Source organism: Sinocyclocheilus rhinocerous, unplaced genomic scaffold, assembly GCF_001515625.1.
Source record: "Sinocyclocheilus rhinocerous isolate Xijiao unplaced genomic scaffold, SAMN03320098_v1.1 scaffold1674, whole genome shotgun sequence".
NCBI lineage: Eukaryota > Metazoa > Chordata > Actinopteri > Cypriniformes > Cyprinidae > Sinocyclocheilus > Sinocyclocheilus rhinocerous.
Window position 1 is genome coordinate 96,074 of NW_015642064.1, and position 14,887 is coordinate 110,960.

At 33.0% G+C, this 14,887-nt stretch overlaps 1 protein-coding gene across 1 annotated transcript in view; it reads right to left on the reverse strand.

Annotated features, from left to right (window-relative positions):
* Positions 1-309: 309 nt before the first annotated feature.
* LOC107755625 (CLIP-associating protein 1-like) overlaps positions 310-14,887 on the reverse strand; it is a 23,169-nt gene continuing 8,591 nt past the window's right edge. Inside the window, exons 8-18 of the mRNA XM_016572515.1 lie at positions 14,448-14,603; positions 12,776-12,925; positions 12,577-12,695; positions 10,149-10,253; positions 6,124-6,271; positions 4,988-5,189; positions 4,849-4,905; positions 3,512-3,702; positions 3,273-3,401; positions 1,274-1,299; positions 310-463 (exon numbers count right to left, since the gene is read on the reverse strand). Of these exons, the coding sequence (XP_016428001.1) occupies positions 310-463; positions 1,274-1,299; positions 3,273-3,401; positions 3,512-3,702; positions 4,849-4,905; positions 4,988-5,189; positions 6,124-6,271; positions 10,149-10,253; positions 12,577-12,695; positions 12,776-12,925; positions 14,448-14,603 (1,437 nt within the window). The remainder of the gene's footprint in view (positions 464-1,273; positions 1,300-3,272; positions 3,402-3,511; positions 3,703-4,848; positions 4,906-4,987; positions 5,190-6,123; positions 6,272-10,148; positions 10,254-12,576; positions 12,696-12,775; positions 12,926-14,447; positions 14,604-14,887) is intronic.

Genomic DNA, 14,887 nt, shown 5'->3' on the forward strand with positions numbered 1-14,887 from the left:
ACACACACACACACACACACACACTCACACACACTCACTCACTCACTCACACACACTCACTCTCAAACACACACACTCACACACTCACTCACACGCACTCACACACAACACACTCACACACAACACACAACACACACTCACTCACTCACTCACACACACTCACTCTCAAACACACACACTCACACACTCACTCACACGCACTCACACGAAGCACATGCGCACGTGCAGCTAAAGATCTACTCGCAAATGTGCAAAATCATGGGAGAGCGTTTGAGGACATGATAGCAGACGGCGGACTGGAGGAGTGATTCAGCTGTGAGACGAGATGTCTGAAGAACTGCTGCTGTTGCTGTTGAGGGTTTGAGCTCGTTTGATGTACAGATTCAGCAGCTTCATCTGCAGAGAAAACAAGCACACAGCATTATAAGAGATCGCAGGAGCACTGCTGAAAACTCTCACAAAACTAAAATCGAGAAACATTACAGGGTTGTTATCCTTAACTAAAACCATAAAAAGAGTTTTCATTACTTGAAATAAAATAAACTGAAATTAAATCAACTTAAACTTGCCAAGCCAACATTTCTCATTTTTGTTTAGTTTAAGTTGAATTACTAAAATAACTAAAACTAAATAAACTATACTAAAATGTAATAAAAACTATACAGACATATACAAAAACCACAACAAAAATACTAAAATAAAAATAAAAACAGAAAATATAAAAATAAAATCCATTCAAAACATTCACAAAACTTTTATAGTATATTAATAATACTAAAATAACACTGGAACATTATGCTGCCTTCTAAGAGATCTCATTTTTAGGTTAAAAAAAGGCAACATCACATATACACTACCATTAAAAGTTTAAAGTCAGTAAGAAATTTTTATATTTTGAAAGAAATTAATGCTTTTATTCATCAAGGATGCATTAAATTGATCAAAAGTGGCAGTAAAAACATTAATAATGTTACAAAAGATTTCTATTTTTAAATAAATGCTGTTATTTTGAACTTTCAATTAATCTGTGAATCCGGAAAAATTCAATGTATCACGGTTTCCACAAAAATATTGGGCAGTTTTCAACATTGATAAATAATAATCAGAAATGTTTCTTGAGCAGCAAATCAGCATATTAGAATGATTTCTGAAGAATCATGTGACACTGAAGACTGGAGTAATAATGCTGAAAATGTAGCGCTGCATCACAGAAATAAATTATATTCTAACAGATATTCACATAGAAAACAAATTTTCTTAATTCTAATAATACGCTGTTTCTTCTGCGGCCCGCACCACCTGTGGAGACACGAGACACGACCGTCAGACAAACAGCACAGAAGAGAGGCTACTTCCTCTGCACGCAATAAAATGATGGATTTTAGAGCAGCGCTTCTCAACTATTTTGACTTGAAGGCCCCGCACTGTCCACAGCAATATTTCAAGGACCCCATGTAGACTTGTGTTTCCATAAATAAAAATTTTTGTTTTCAAATCTATTATTTATAGAAAATATCAGGGTTATTATAGTTAACAAAAAATAAAATCACTAAAAAATTTTTTTAATTAATTACTTCAAATAATAATAATACACTAAAATATAAATAAAATAAAATAAAAATATAATAAAATATAAAAATTCTTTTATTTCAGCAATTTGCCAAAGCAACATTTCTCGTTTTGATTTAGTTTAAGTTTATATACTAAAATAGCAGAAATTAAAACTGAAATAAAAATTATACAGACATATAAAAAAAAACTAATAAAAAAATGACAAAACACACAACAAAATGACTAAAACTTTAAAATTAAAATAATGAAAATAAAAATAAAACATTATTCAAACTGGTATTCAAAACTAGTCAATGATACTAAAATAACACTGCCATTTATTAACATTAGTAAAATAATTAAAATGAAAACAATTAAATTTCAGGTAAGAGCAGAATAATCTTCAGGTTTCCCATTCTTTTTATCCAGTGAACTATTATAGATTTTGTCAATTGTTTTTGATATATTATTATAGGTTTGTTAATTTTTGAATTAGGTTTTATTTTTCAGTTTAATTTTAGTTAAATTTTAAGTAATTTTAATTGTGTTTTTGTCATTCTTACTCATATTTGCTCTTTTCAAATGTAGTTTTTAGTTTTAGTTTATTTAGTATTTAAACTTACAAAAATGAGAAATTAAATGACTTGGCAGTTAGCTGAAATAAAAAATATATATATATTAATTTTATTTCTGTTTAATCTGTTAACTATAATAGGCTTCCTCATATTTCATATATGGGAATCCTGGTTCAAAAACATAGGGCTGGGTTTTGACACAAATTTCACGATTCGATTCTCATTCACAAGCTTGCGATTCGATTCGATTCGATTCGATATCGATTATTTTGGATATATATCAGTTCAAATTAAAAATTTTAAATTTTAAAATTTAAATTTAAATTTAAATTGACTGATTTGTTAAAATTTCACTTAAAATAATAAAGTTACAAATTTTAAATTTTATTTATGTAATTTTTTAATTTTAAAATTACATAATATTTCTATTTCAATTTGTTTTTTTAAATATAAACATAATGGTGGCTGTCATAAAAACTTGGATTTATTCAAACATAAATTAAACATTGAAGAACAGTAAAATTTATAATGAATATGTTATATGGTGCATATATTTAGCAAAATGCCCCTCTCTACAGTTTATTTTTCTATCTGACTAATGAGTTTATGGTCACCGAATATGTTTTTTCTGAGGTAAATGTGACGTTCCGTGACTTTGTTTACAAGCCGTTATATTGACGTCTTTGCACAGCTGAAACACTAATTGAGCGATTACATGAGACAGGATACGGATTGTAAAGTTGTACTCTTTCTTATTGTTTGAATACTGCAATACAATGGACAGAATTTGAAATCTGAGACTTTGTTTCATATTAAAAGTACCAAAGCACAATGCTTATTGCTATATATTGGATGGGACGTTCCGTTAAAGGCAACATTCCGTCCATTCACTGAACACAGGCTAGACTAATCGATTCTCGGGATTTAAGAATCGATATCGTTCCGTAAAAATGAGAATCGATTAATATCGAGATATCGATATTTTTTTACCCAGCCCTCCAAAAACAGTTATAGACAAAAACAGTTACTGAGGGGGAGAATTAAAACAAGAAATATCTTGACTTGTAGTCATTGTAATGCTTGTTTTGTCTTATTTTGAGGCCCTCTGGTGCAGAAGTGCTGTTTTAGAGAGAGAGTCTGGCTCACCTCTTTGTGACAGTCTTTATGAGCCTCCAGGGTTTTCATGATGGTGAGTTCTGCATAGTTCTTGAAGCGCGCCGGTTGGCTGCGCATGATCTCCTTCAGGACACGCAGCGCCAGCGCTCGGATAGTGTGCTGCGGACACAACCATCATCACGTTCTTTAGCTGCATCTGTGCTGTTAGATTTCTGACTATTAGCATAATTTCTATGTGAGTGTGTGATGAAGTCAAGTGTGTCTCTCACGTCTCTGTCTCCCAGCGTCTCCAGCAGCAGCAGCAGCATTGTTTTGAAATGCTCCTCCCACACAGCCAGACTGTCGTCACGCGTGACCTTCAGCAGCTCCAGCAGAGCGGCCCGCCTCTCCTCCACACGCTCGCTGTGATTGGACAGCTCCTTCAGCAGCTCACCAATCATCTCCAGGTGCTGCCTGGGTCCTGACCAATCAGAGACAGCAACATTCTGAACATTTATGCATCTGTATCAATCACTGAAGCATAATGGAATCATTACATTCAGAAAAGGCTTTAACTATTTAGTGACCATCAGCTTTTACAGCAGCCTTATACTTTAACAAATCACTAAAAAAAAAGTATTTATAGAAAATCGTCAATAATACGTTTTAAAGCCTGAACTAAATCTGAACTGTTTTGAAATGTTCATACATTATCATTGGCAGGGTTTTTAACCCTATCGCTAAACTAAAACTAAAACCATTAAAATAATAATAATAATAATAAAATAAAGTATATTTAAAAAAAAAAAAAAAAAAAAGTACACTTATTTTATTTCAGCTTTCGACATTTCTCATTTTTGTTTAGTTTAACTTGAAGTACTAAAATAACTGACACTAAATAAATAATAAATACTATATAGGCATTAAAAAAACGATAAAAACACAGCAAAATGACTAAGAATTTAACTAAAATGAAAACAGAAAATAATGAATACATAAAATAAATTAAACCTACATAGTAATATTTAAAACACAAAAATTCATAAAATAACATGACAAAAATACTAAACTTTAAACTAAAATGAAAACAGAAAATACTAAATAAATAAATGGATTAATTAAACCTAAATACCAATATTTAAAACATAAAAACTAATGAAAACACCACATCAAAATTAATAAAAAATTAAAATGCAAACACAAAATAATAAATAAATAAAAACTTAAATAGTAATATTTAAAACAAACCAAAAAAACTAAGAAATATAACATGACAAAAATGCTAAACTTTAAACTAAAATGAAAACAGAAAATAATAAATAAATATAACCTAAATAGTAATATTTAAAACAAAAATACTCATAAAAACAGCACAACAAAATTAATAAAAATACTAAACTAAAATTAAAATGCAAACAAAAAATAATAAATAAATATAACCTAAATAGTAATATTTAAAACACAAAATTACTACAAATTAAACAAAAATTAAAAAAGAAAATGTACTTCAAAATATTAACAAACTCTATAATAGTATATCAGTGATGCTGAAATAACACTTATCTATGGAGATGTTTATTTACAGAAGTTGACTTTTGCTCTCTTCAAACAGTTTAAAACCTCATACCTGCAGAAAAACCTTTCGAATGCATGATTTTGTTTTCTCCGCAGTCCTGTGGATGATCTGAAAGAGAAACCCAAAGACGCTGGCCTGTTTCTGTGAACTTGATAAAGTGATTCTTCCGTTGATGTGTTTATTCATTTACCATCTCGTATGTGCTCCACGTCGTCAAACACGGCAAGAGCTCCTTTCTCGTAGGCGCTGATGGAGTCACTGTAGTTGTATGGGTTGTATTCGCGAGCCCACGATCGAGGAGATGGTGTGTTTAATAATGACGTCTTGTTGTCCAGCACTGTCCGGCCTCCCTCCATCACACCAGCGGACAGACGAGGATCTGAACCTCCGGTCTGAAAGAGAAACCAGCTAATTTAGCTTCAACCTGGTGAAAATACCATCTATTCATCAGAAAAAGTACTACACTCCATTGCAACATCATTCATATCCATTCTGGTTATATAAGATTAATCAGTTTGAGGGCAGAAAGTCAGCAGGGCTGCATTTATTTGATCAAAAATACAGTAAAAATGTGAAATATTATTTCAATTTAGAATAGCTGTTTTCTATGTGAATATATAATAAAATGTAATTTATTTCTGTGATCAAAGCTGTATTTTCAGCATCATTACTCCAGTCTTCACAGTGTCACATGATCCTTCAGAAATCATTCTAATATGCTGATTTGCTGCTCAAAAAACATTTCTGATTATTATCAATGTTGAAAACAGTTGTGCTGCACAATATTTTTGTGGAAACCGTGATGCATTTTATTTTTTCAGGATTCACAGATGAATAGAAAGTTCAAAAGAACAGCATTTATTTGAAACCGAAATCTTTTATAACACTATAAACGTCTTTACTGTCACTTGTGATCAATGTGATGCACCCTTGCTGAATAAAAGTGTTAATTTTTGAAAAAAGAATATTAATCTTAATTAATAATCTAATAGAAATATACATGAATCTTACTTGAGCGCATTAGCATCAGTGGTTCGCTGATTTTGATAGCTTATTGTATTTACTTGGCATTTTTTTTATCATTCAAATTTGGCTGGGTGGTTAATAACACATTTTTCTGTGGTGTGACAAACTCAGAACACATATTTAATATTGCTTTACACGGACTTTAATGTTTAGTATTTTGAGGCCTCAATCTTCTATTTCATATAGAAGAAGGTCTGCATATTTTTCATGCAGACCTTCTTGATCTTTGGTCAGTTTAGGTCAAGTACTCTCACGCTGGATCAGCATCTTGAAGACAGTCTTGCAGGTGGAGGTACTCACCGTATCTTCCCTCTTGCCGTCACGTTTGATGGGCTCGAGCATGTCTTCCTGACTGCGGAAACTGAAGCTCTGGATGGCTTCGGTTACACCTCTCAATGAGCTGAAGATCTCCTCTGAGTTCATGTTCTCAGTGTCGCACTCCAGCATACTGCACACACACACACACACACAGTGAGGCCTGACTCCATATGCATTGACTTTAACACACAACACAAGGCAGACAGACAACACACAGATGTGATGAATGCATTTACTGCTCAGCTGCAAAGTCAAAGTGACACATCTTAAACATTTCATACAGACAGATTAACGCACAACAAACATCTGCATTTGCCATGAAGCAAAAAGCGGCGGGAACAAAAGAAATCAGATGGATGAGAGAAAGAAGGACGTCACAAAAGTAATAGAAATGTGGGACACAGACTCTCAAGCTGGGACAAATATAAAGAGAGTGCAGTTTGACCAAAATATAAGGTTTGCACATTTGCTAAAATTTTTAGGATTTTTAAAACTCTCTCCAGGCAATACACTACAGGTCAACAGTGTAAAAAAATAAGAAGATTATTCACAGTACATTAAGACAGTTGTGCATTACAAATTTTCTGAAATGTTTAAATATGCAAATAAGGCATTATCTAATTAAATTTGTACTAATTTGCATACATTTCCAGAACATTGGATAAAGCCAGGTTCATTTTTAGATTTTTACAGAGGAGATTTTGGATTTCTCTTTTTATGACTCCATAAATCAGAAAATACTGTCAATAAACAGAAAAAAATTAATTTTCACCAAATTTTTATTATGAATAAAATGTTGTATAAAACCAGGTGAATGACATATTAACAAACCCCTCAGTAAAAACCTTCAGAATATAGAGAGGAATAAAACTGTTAAGTCTGGTGTATGTAAGTGCTGCTGAGATGGAGAAAAAACTCACAGCCTTTAAACATATGCATTGTCACCATGTTTTTAGGAAGAAAATGTTTTAGAAATAAGTCTGAATGATATATGAACAAACCTCTCAGTAAAAACCTTCAGAATATAGAGAGGAATAAAACTGTAAATTTTGGAGTATGTAAGTGCAGCTGAAGTGATGGATAAAACTTTTAAAGATAAGTATTGCAATTGAAATCTACAGATGCAAGTAAATAAAAATGCAATAATAAAACTATGTGAATGATATATGCGCAATCCCCTCAGTAAAAACCTTCAGAATATAGATAGGAATAAAACTGTAAATTTTGGAGTATGTAAGTGCAGCTGAAGTGATGGATAAAACTTTTTAAAGATATGTATTGTAATTGAAATCTACAGATTCAAATATATAAAAATGCGATAATAAACTCAGGTGAATGATACATGAACAAACCCCTCAGTAAAAACCTTCAGAATGTAAACAGGAATAAAACTGTAAATTCTGGTGTATGTAAGTGCTGCTGAAGTGCAGGAGAAAACGTCTCGGTTACGTATGTAACCCTCGTTCCCTGAAGGAGGGAACGGAGACGTCACGTCGGATGACCGACGAATTGGGATCTCGCTTAGAGGGACCAATCTACTTCGAGTGTAAACTAAACGAGCCAATGCACATTGGCATGCGATTATGACTTTAACACACAACACAAGGCAGACAGACAACACACAGATGTGATGAATGCATTTACTGCTCAGCTGCAAAGTCAAAGTGACACATCTTAAACATTTCATACAGACAGATTAACGCACAACAAACATCTGCATTTGCCATGAAGCAAAAAGCGGCGGGAACAAAAGAAATCAGATGGATGAGAGAAAGAAGGACGTCACAAAAGTAATAGAAATGTGGGACACAGACTCTCAAGCTGGGACAAATATAAAGAGAGTGCAGTTTGACCAAAATATAAGGTTTGCACATTTGCTAAAATTTTTAGGATTTTTAAAACTCTCTCCAGGCAATACACTACAGGTCAACAGTGTAAAAAAATAAGAAGATTATTCACAGTACATTAAGACAGTTGTGCATTACAAATTTTCTGAAATGTTTAAATATGCAAATAAGGCATTATCTAATTAAATTTGTACTAATTTGCATACATTTCCAGAACATTGGATAAAGCCAGGTTCATTTTTAGATTTTTACAGAGGAGATTTTAGATTTCTCTTTTTATGACTCCATAAATCAGAAAATACTGTCAATAAACAGAAAAAAATACATTTTCACCAAATTTTTATTATGAATAAAATGTTGTATAAAACCAGGTGAATGACATATTAACAAACCCCTCAGTAAAAACCTTCAGAATATAGAGAGGAATAAAACTGTTAAGTCTGGTGTATGTAAGTGCTGCTGAGATGGAGAAAAAACTCACAGCCTTTAAACATATGCATTGTCACCATGTTTTTAGGAAGAAAATGTTTTAGAAATAAGTCTGAATGATATATGAACAAACCTCTCAGTAAAAACCTTCAGAATATAGAGAGGAATAAAACTGTAAATTTTGGAGTATGTAAGTGCAGCTGAAGTGATGGATAAAACTTTTAAAGATAAGTATTGCAATTGAAATCTACAGATGCAAGTAAATAAAAATGCAATAATAAAACTATGTGAATGATATATGCGCAATCCCCTCAGTAAAAACCTTCAGAATATAGATAGGAATAAAACTGTAAATTTTGGAGTATGTAAGTGCAGCTGAAGTGATGGATAAAACTTTTTAAAGATATGTATTGTAATTGAAATCTACAGATTCAAATATATAAAAATGCGATAATAAACTCAGGTGAATGATACATGAACAAACCCCTCAGTAAAAACCTTCAGAATGTAAACAGGAATAAAACTGTAAATTCTGGTGTATGTAAGTGCTGCTGAAGTGCAGGAGAAAACGTCTCGGTTACGTATGTAACCCTCGTTCCCTGAAGGAGGGAACGGAGACGTCACGTCGGATGACCGACGAATTGGGATCTCGCTTAGAGGGACCAATCTACTTCGAGTGAGTACTAAACGAGCCAATGCACATTGGCATGCGATTATTGCATCCAGCTGCTGCTGATCACAGCGTGAGTATAAGTAGGCAGCAGATGCAACGCATATTCAGGTTTTCGCTGAGGAGCCAAGCCGGTGACCCGGCCGCTCAGCGGTGGTACAGGAGCTGTGGCGACGGGACGTGACGTCTCCGTTCCCTCCTTCAGGGAACGAGGGTTACATACGTAACCGAGACGTTCTGGCCAAACATTAAAGATTAAGTGGATATTTGAATTAAATATTTGGTCAATATTAAAAGGATTTGATTTTCCTGTAAGTGTTACAACAGCAATTACCAGGCCTTTGGCGCATTTTGCAGGCATTTGTAACAATATGTAGGCTAATGTACATAAATCGTTTATTTTGTATTACATTATGCATTTTAACAGTGTTATTCAATGAAACCATACGATTATTATTAATTAACCAATCATTATTGCCTCATTGTTTTTATATAATGCATTTTATGTCATTTTAAAGGTTGTTGTTCGCTTAGGTCTGTTTTTATTACCACAAAAATATTATCTGAAAGTTGTCCATCAGTTATGATCATTTGCAGTTAGCCGCAAACATGAGGCGGGCACGGATGCGGGAATGGCGCGTCACATGTGCTTCGCCTGTCTACTGCATTCACCATCAAACGCATTTTTTATAATTATGTATATATGTTAATGTTTATATTTTTATTTACGTATATGTACATGTTCATATTAACATAGAACAAAAGTTGTTTTTTTTGAGCGTTCTGGGATGGTGCCCCCCTGGGAGTTGGTGCCCTACGCAAACTGCGTACTCTGCGTATAAGGAGCAGCGGTACTGCTGACATGATATAACCGCTAATACACCCTGAGCACATGTGAGTTAACGTATTCCTCTTATCGGCAAGACATATCGGCAAAATTTTTCATATCGGGCCGATGCCGATATGTACATTAAAAGCCATTATCGGCCGATTCCGATATCGGTCCGATAATATCGTGCATCCCTAGTTAGCATCCTAACGCCCGGGCCGAGGTGTGTTACCTGGGCGAATACGCCCTCCGATAGGCCCGGAGAGGTGGGGTGGCGGGGCTGGGGTGGGGAGGAGGGAGGTTAGAAGAAGGCTTTGAGCTCCAGCCCCACAAACGACTGAGCCGAGAGGAAGAGGAGGATGAAGAGAGAGCAGGGAGGTGTAGAAACCAAGAGGAGGAAAAAAAGAGGAAACAGTGAAGGACGCTTGTTCTCAAACTACCATATCCTGACCAAACACGACGCCATCAAACAATACATCACGTCTTGCAAGTTTAAGTGAGTTTTGCTTCTGTTTTTATGCATAGTGCTGGGAAACTCCGCCCACAATGAAACCTGATTGGTCCACAAGCTTGTATATTAAACAGTAAATGTTATTATCGTTAAAAAAACTAAAACCATAAAAAATCATTACTTGACATTAAATAAACATGAACTAAAATAAAATATTTCAGCTAGTTGCCATGGCAAAATTTCTTATTTTCATTTAGTTCAAGTTGAAGAACTAAAATAACTAATACTATAACTTTAATAACAATTATACAGACATATAAAAAAAAACAATAAAAATGACAAAAACACACAACAAAATCACTCAAACTTTACCTAAAATTAAAATCAAAACAGATAATCTAAAAATAAAACTTAATCCAAAATATTAACAAAAATTACAGTATATCAATGATACTAAAATAACACTGATTCTGAATGGTTGAGATTTTGTCACTTCAGGCAGCATTTTTGCAGCATTAAAACATATAAAAGTTAAAGAATAATTATTAAAAGAAGTAACAAATAAACACCCTTCACACGTCTGAGTTGTTGAAGGAATTACAGTCACTGTTGTTGCTCATTTCAGCCAAAAAAAGCACAAAATGTTATTATTTAACAACAACAGTTAAATTACATTTTTCTTTCAATAACAAAGAAAAAAGAGGAAAAACTAGAAAAAACAGAAACTAAACAACTGACAAAATAATGCTTATCACGGCTGGTCAGAACAAAAATTATCGCGTCACACCAAAAACAGAGATATTTACAATCTGCAACATAAGATGCAAAACAGAGCAATATTAGTAATATAACATGGATTTAATGTTATATTTTATGATGTGCATTTAGTGCAAAAGCTGTTTGTTAGTTCATGCAGAAATGACAAACAAACATGCCATGTTGACTGTTCATTCATTTTGGTAATTAAACTAAAGCGTGTAAAAGCATGTTCAGAGATGGGTTACTGAGGAGGACAGAATCACTAGAGCAAATGTTTGTCTTTTGGAGCAAAAGACAGTGAGAAAGCCTGTGATTAGAGTTACGGCCAGAACCAGATGGAATCTGCATTTTCCGTGTCAATTTGTGATGTATTTACATTAATGTTGTAATTACATTAAATTAAACATGATAAAATGTGTTAAATGCAGCTGAAAATATAATTAATAATAATATTCTTAATATAAAATTTTATTTTTTATTTTAGTAAATTATTAATATATTTTTTTAATTATATTTATATATATATATGGTGATGTGTAGCAGGGTTATGACTGTTAACTAAAACTCTAAAACTAAAATTAAAACCATAAAAAATAATTTTGTTACTTTAAATTAAATAAAAGTGAACGGAAAAAAAGTTAACATTTTATTTCATTCTCTTTTACTTTAAGCTAAAGTTAAACTTTAAGCTTAGTTTAAAAACTAGTTCTAAAACTAATAAATCAAATTAACAAATACTATATAGATATATTTAAAAACAAAAGCTAATAAAAATGACAAAAACAGCAAAATTACTAAAACTTTAACTAAAATTAAAAATGAAAACAATATACATAAAAATACTCAAAATAATAATAAAAAATAACACCAAAATGTAGGTGAGAATATTAGATATATTTAAAAACAAAAACTAATAAAAATGACAAAAATACAGCAAAATTACTAAAACTTTAACTAAAATTAAAATGAAAACATATTTTCAAAATATTAATAAAAAATAACACCAAAATGTAGGTGAGAATATTATATTCTTAATATTAAATATTTATTTTTTAGGTTACACTTTATTTCGATAGTCCACTTTAGACATTCTATTAACTATAAGTAACTTTGTAACTACATGTCAACTACATGTCAACTAATTCTCATTAATTTGCAACTAGATGTCTACTAACTCTCAGAGTAGACTGTTAGGGTAGGTTTAGGGTTAGTAGAATAAGTTGACAAAGAAAATTTAGTAAATTAATACGCTAATTCTGTAAAAATAAATACACTAAAATATTATTTTTTTATATATATATTTAAATAAATATTTTCGGTGATGAGTAGATCATTCTAAAGCGTTTTTCTTCTTATTTCTGTGGTCTCAGATTCCATGTAGTCCTGATGATGTCCCACAGCTTCACAGACGGTTGATGTATTTTGTGTGTTTCTGGTTGTTTTGAGGTACCTGGGAGACAGTCCTGCGTGTGAGCCGTTGGTGGGTGAGGTCAGGGGACTGCTGCGGGTCACGGGGTGTCGTGGAGGGGTGCGTCCCAAACTGCTGCTGCTGCTGGGAGATGCCTGAGACTTAACAAATGACACAGACGTATCAGCGAGTGGCACACCGTAACATTCAGTGACGGAGAGTAAGATCAGCGTGTGAGTACCACTGCAGCAGCCACGCTACTGCTGCTCTTCAGATGGTTGTGCAGGAGTTTAGTGGCTCCGTCCTGGAAGGTTTTGGGCAGAGCGCCTAACAGCATGGTGAACTCTGGGGTGTTCAGCTCAAACAGGGCGATCAAAACCATCTGAGCAGCCTGGAAAACACACAACCAGCACAAAAACACTGATGAGACGAGATGTGAGAAAGGAAAAATGACTAAACCCTCAAACACTCACATTGTGCCTGATTAGGTACAAATAAAAACATCTCAAAGTCTTGCAATAACATACGAGTTTGATATGCATCCCAATGGGTCTTAGTGAGGGGTAGACGTCATGTTGAATCTGAAGTGAACGCATAAAGACTGTGAGGGACAAATCTTCAGATCGTAAGGTCATAGGTTGCATCTCCACTGTTTTTTGTCCACTGCAAATCTTTGGAAAGAAAGCGTTTTCAATGTTTTGTCATTTGAATGATCAGAATCAAGGTAAACTGAATCAGTGCTATCTTAGTATTATTTATATACTATTATAGTTTTTATTAATATTTTTAATTAGCTTTTATTTTATTAGTTTTGAATTCAAAATTTTATTTTCAGTTTTAATTTAAATTTTAGTTTAATGTTTAGTAATTTTTGTTAGTTTTTGTTTTTTAAGTAATACTTTTTATGTTTCATTCATTTTTATTTATTTACAGTTTAAAGTGTATTAATTTTGTTATGTAATTTGTATTAGTATTTATTAGTGTTTGTTTTTAAAACAATACTATTTAGGTTTAATTAATTTTTATTTATTTCTAGTTGCTATTTCTGTAATTTTGTCATGTCATTTGTATTAGTTTTTGCTTTTTAAATAACACTATTTGGATTTAATTTATTTTTTACTTATTTGCAGTTTAATTTTTAGCAATTTTGTTATCATTATTTTAGTGTTATATATATACTATTATAGTTTTTATTACAGCTTTTATTTGTATATTTTCATTCTATTATATTTTTTAGTAATGAAAGTATAATTATTTAAAAGTATAATTATAATTATATATATAATTTAATAAAATTTATTTTATTGATTTTTGTGTGATTTTTATAAGGTTTTTGCTTTTTTTATTTAATTTTAATTTAGGTTTAATTTATTTTTATTTATTTAGATTTAGTAATTGTAGCGCTTCAACGTAAACTTATTTCAGTTAGTTGCCAAGACAACATTTCTAATAGATAGATAGATAGGTAGATAGAAAACTTGTAAAACTATTAAAGATATTTTTCATTAATTTTATATATAACTATAAACGTCTGTCCTCAGCCCCATTTTCATTCATGCAAAAATAAATACATCATCTGCACAGCCGAAGGTCAAAGGTCATTCAAGTGCTTCAGATAAAGGTGTTAGTGGCACAGAAAAGAGTGCTGAAACATCATCAACCATCAGAGCAAAACCCTCCACCGGCGGGTCAGACAGCAGCAGTGTTAGACAAGCCCGCCCTGACCTCCACAGGCAATCAGGAGGTCAAAGGTCAAGGGTCGGGGGTCACTACCTGCTTACATCTCTCCTCCAGGTTACTTTCCCCCGGCAGGGAGGCCACAGTGGAGCTCCGGCCCGCCGCCTCCTCATTCAACCAGATATGAAGCGTCTGAACTACAGCCGGAGCCTCGACATGAGGAAAAACACACTGACCTTCCTGACGTCCGAACTCTTCGGTTCTGTGGTCCACGTGATGATTCGAGAGACGGCTAACCGCGTCTCGCTGGAGTTCACGAAGTCTGACGGATCCATCTGTCTGGAATATGACTGTGATGTTTGGGTTATAAAGTAAACAAAAATAAAACAGATCTACTGTTTCATGCCAAGAATTACAACATAAAACATTATTTAAATGGACCTTTTATTTGTTATCTATATATATATTTATACAACAGTTCGTTCTGGTTCTCAAATCTGATTGGTTGAGAACCGTGAGATATTGTACTGGTATCGCCACAGGAACGCCCTTTCACCGTTTGTATCACTCCGCTTCCAGTATTTCTCACAGCGAGTGTCATGGCGGACACCCAAATCCACTAAAATTTATAAATAATACTGTTTTTGTGTCACGGAATGTAGTTTTAAGAGTTTTT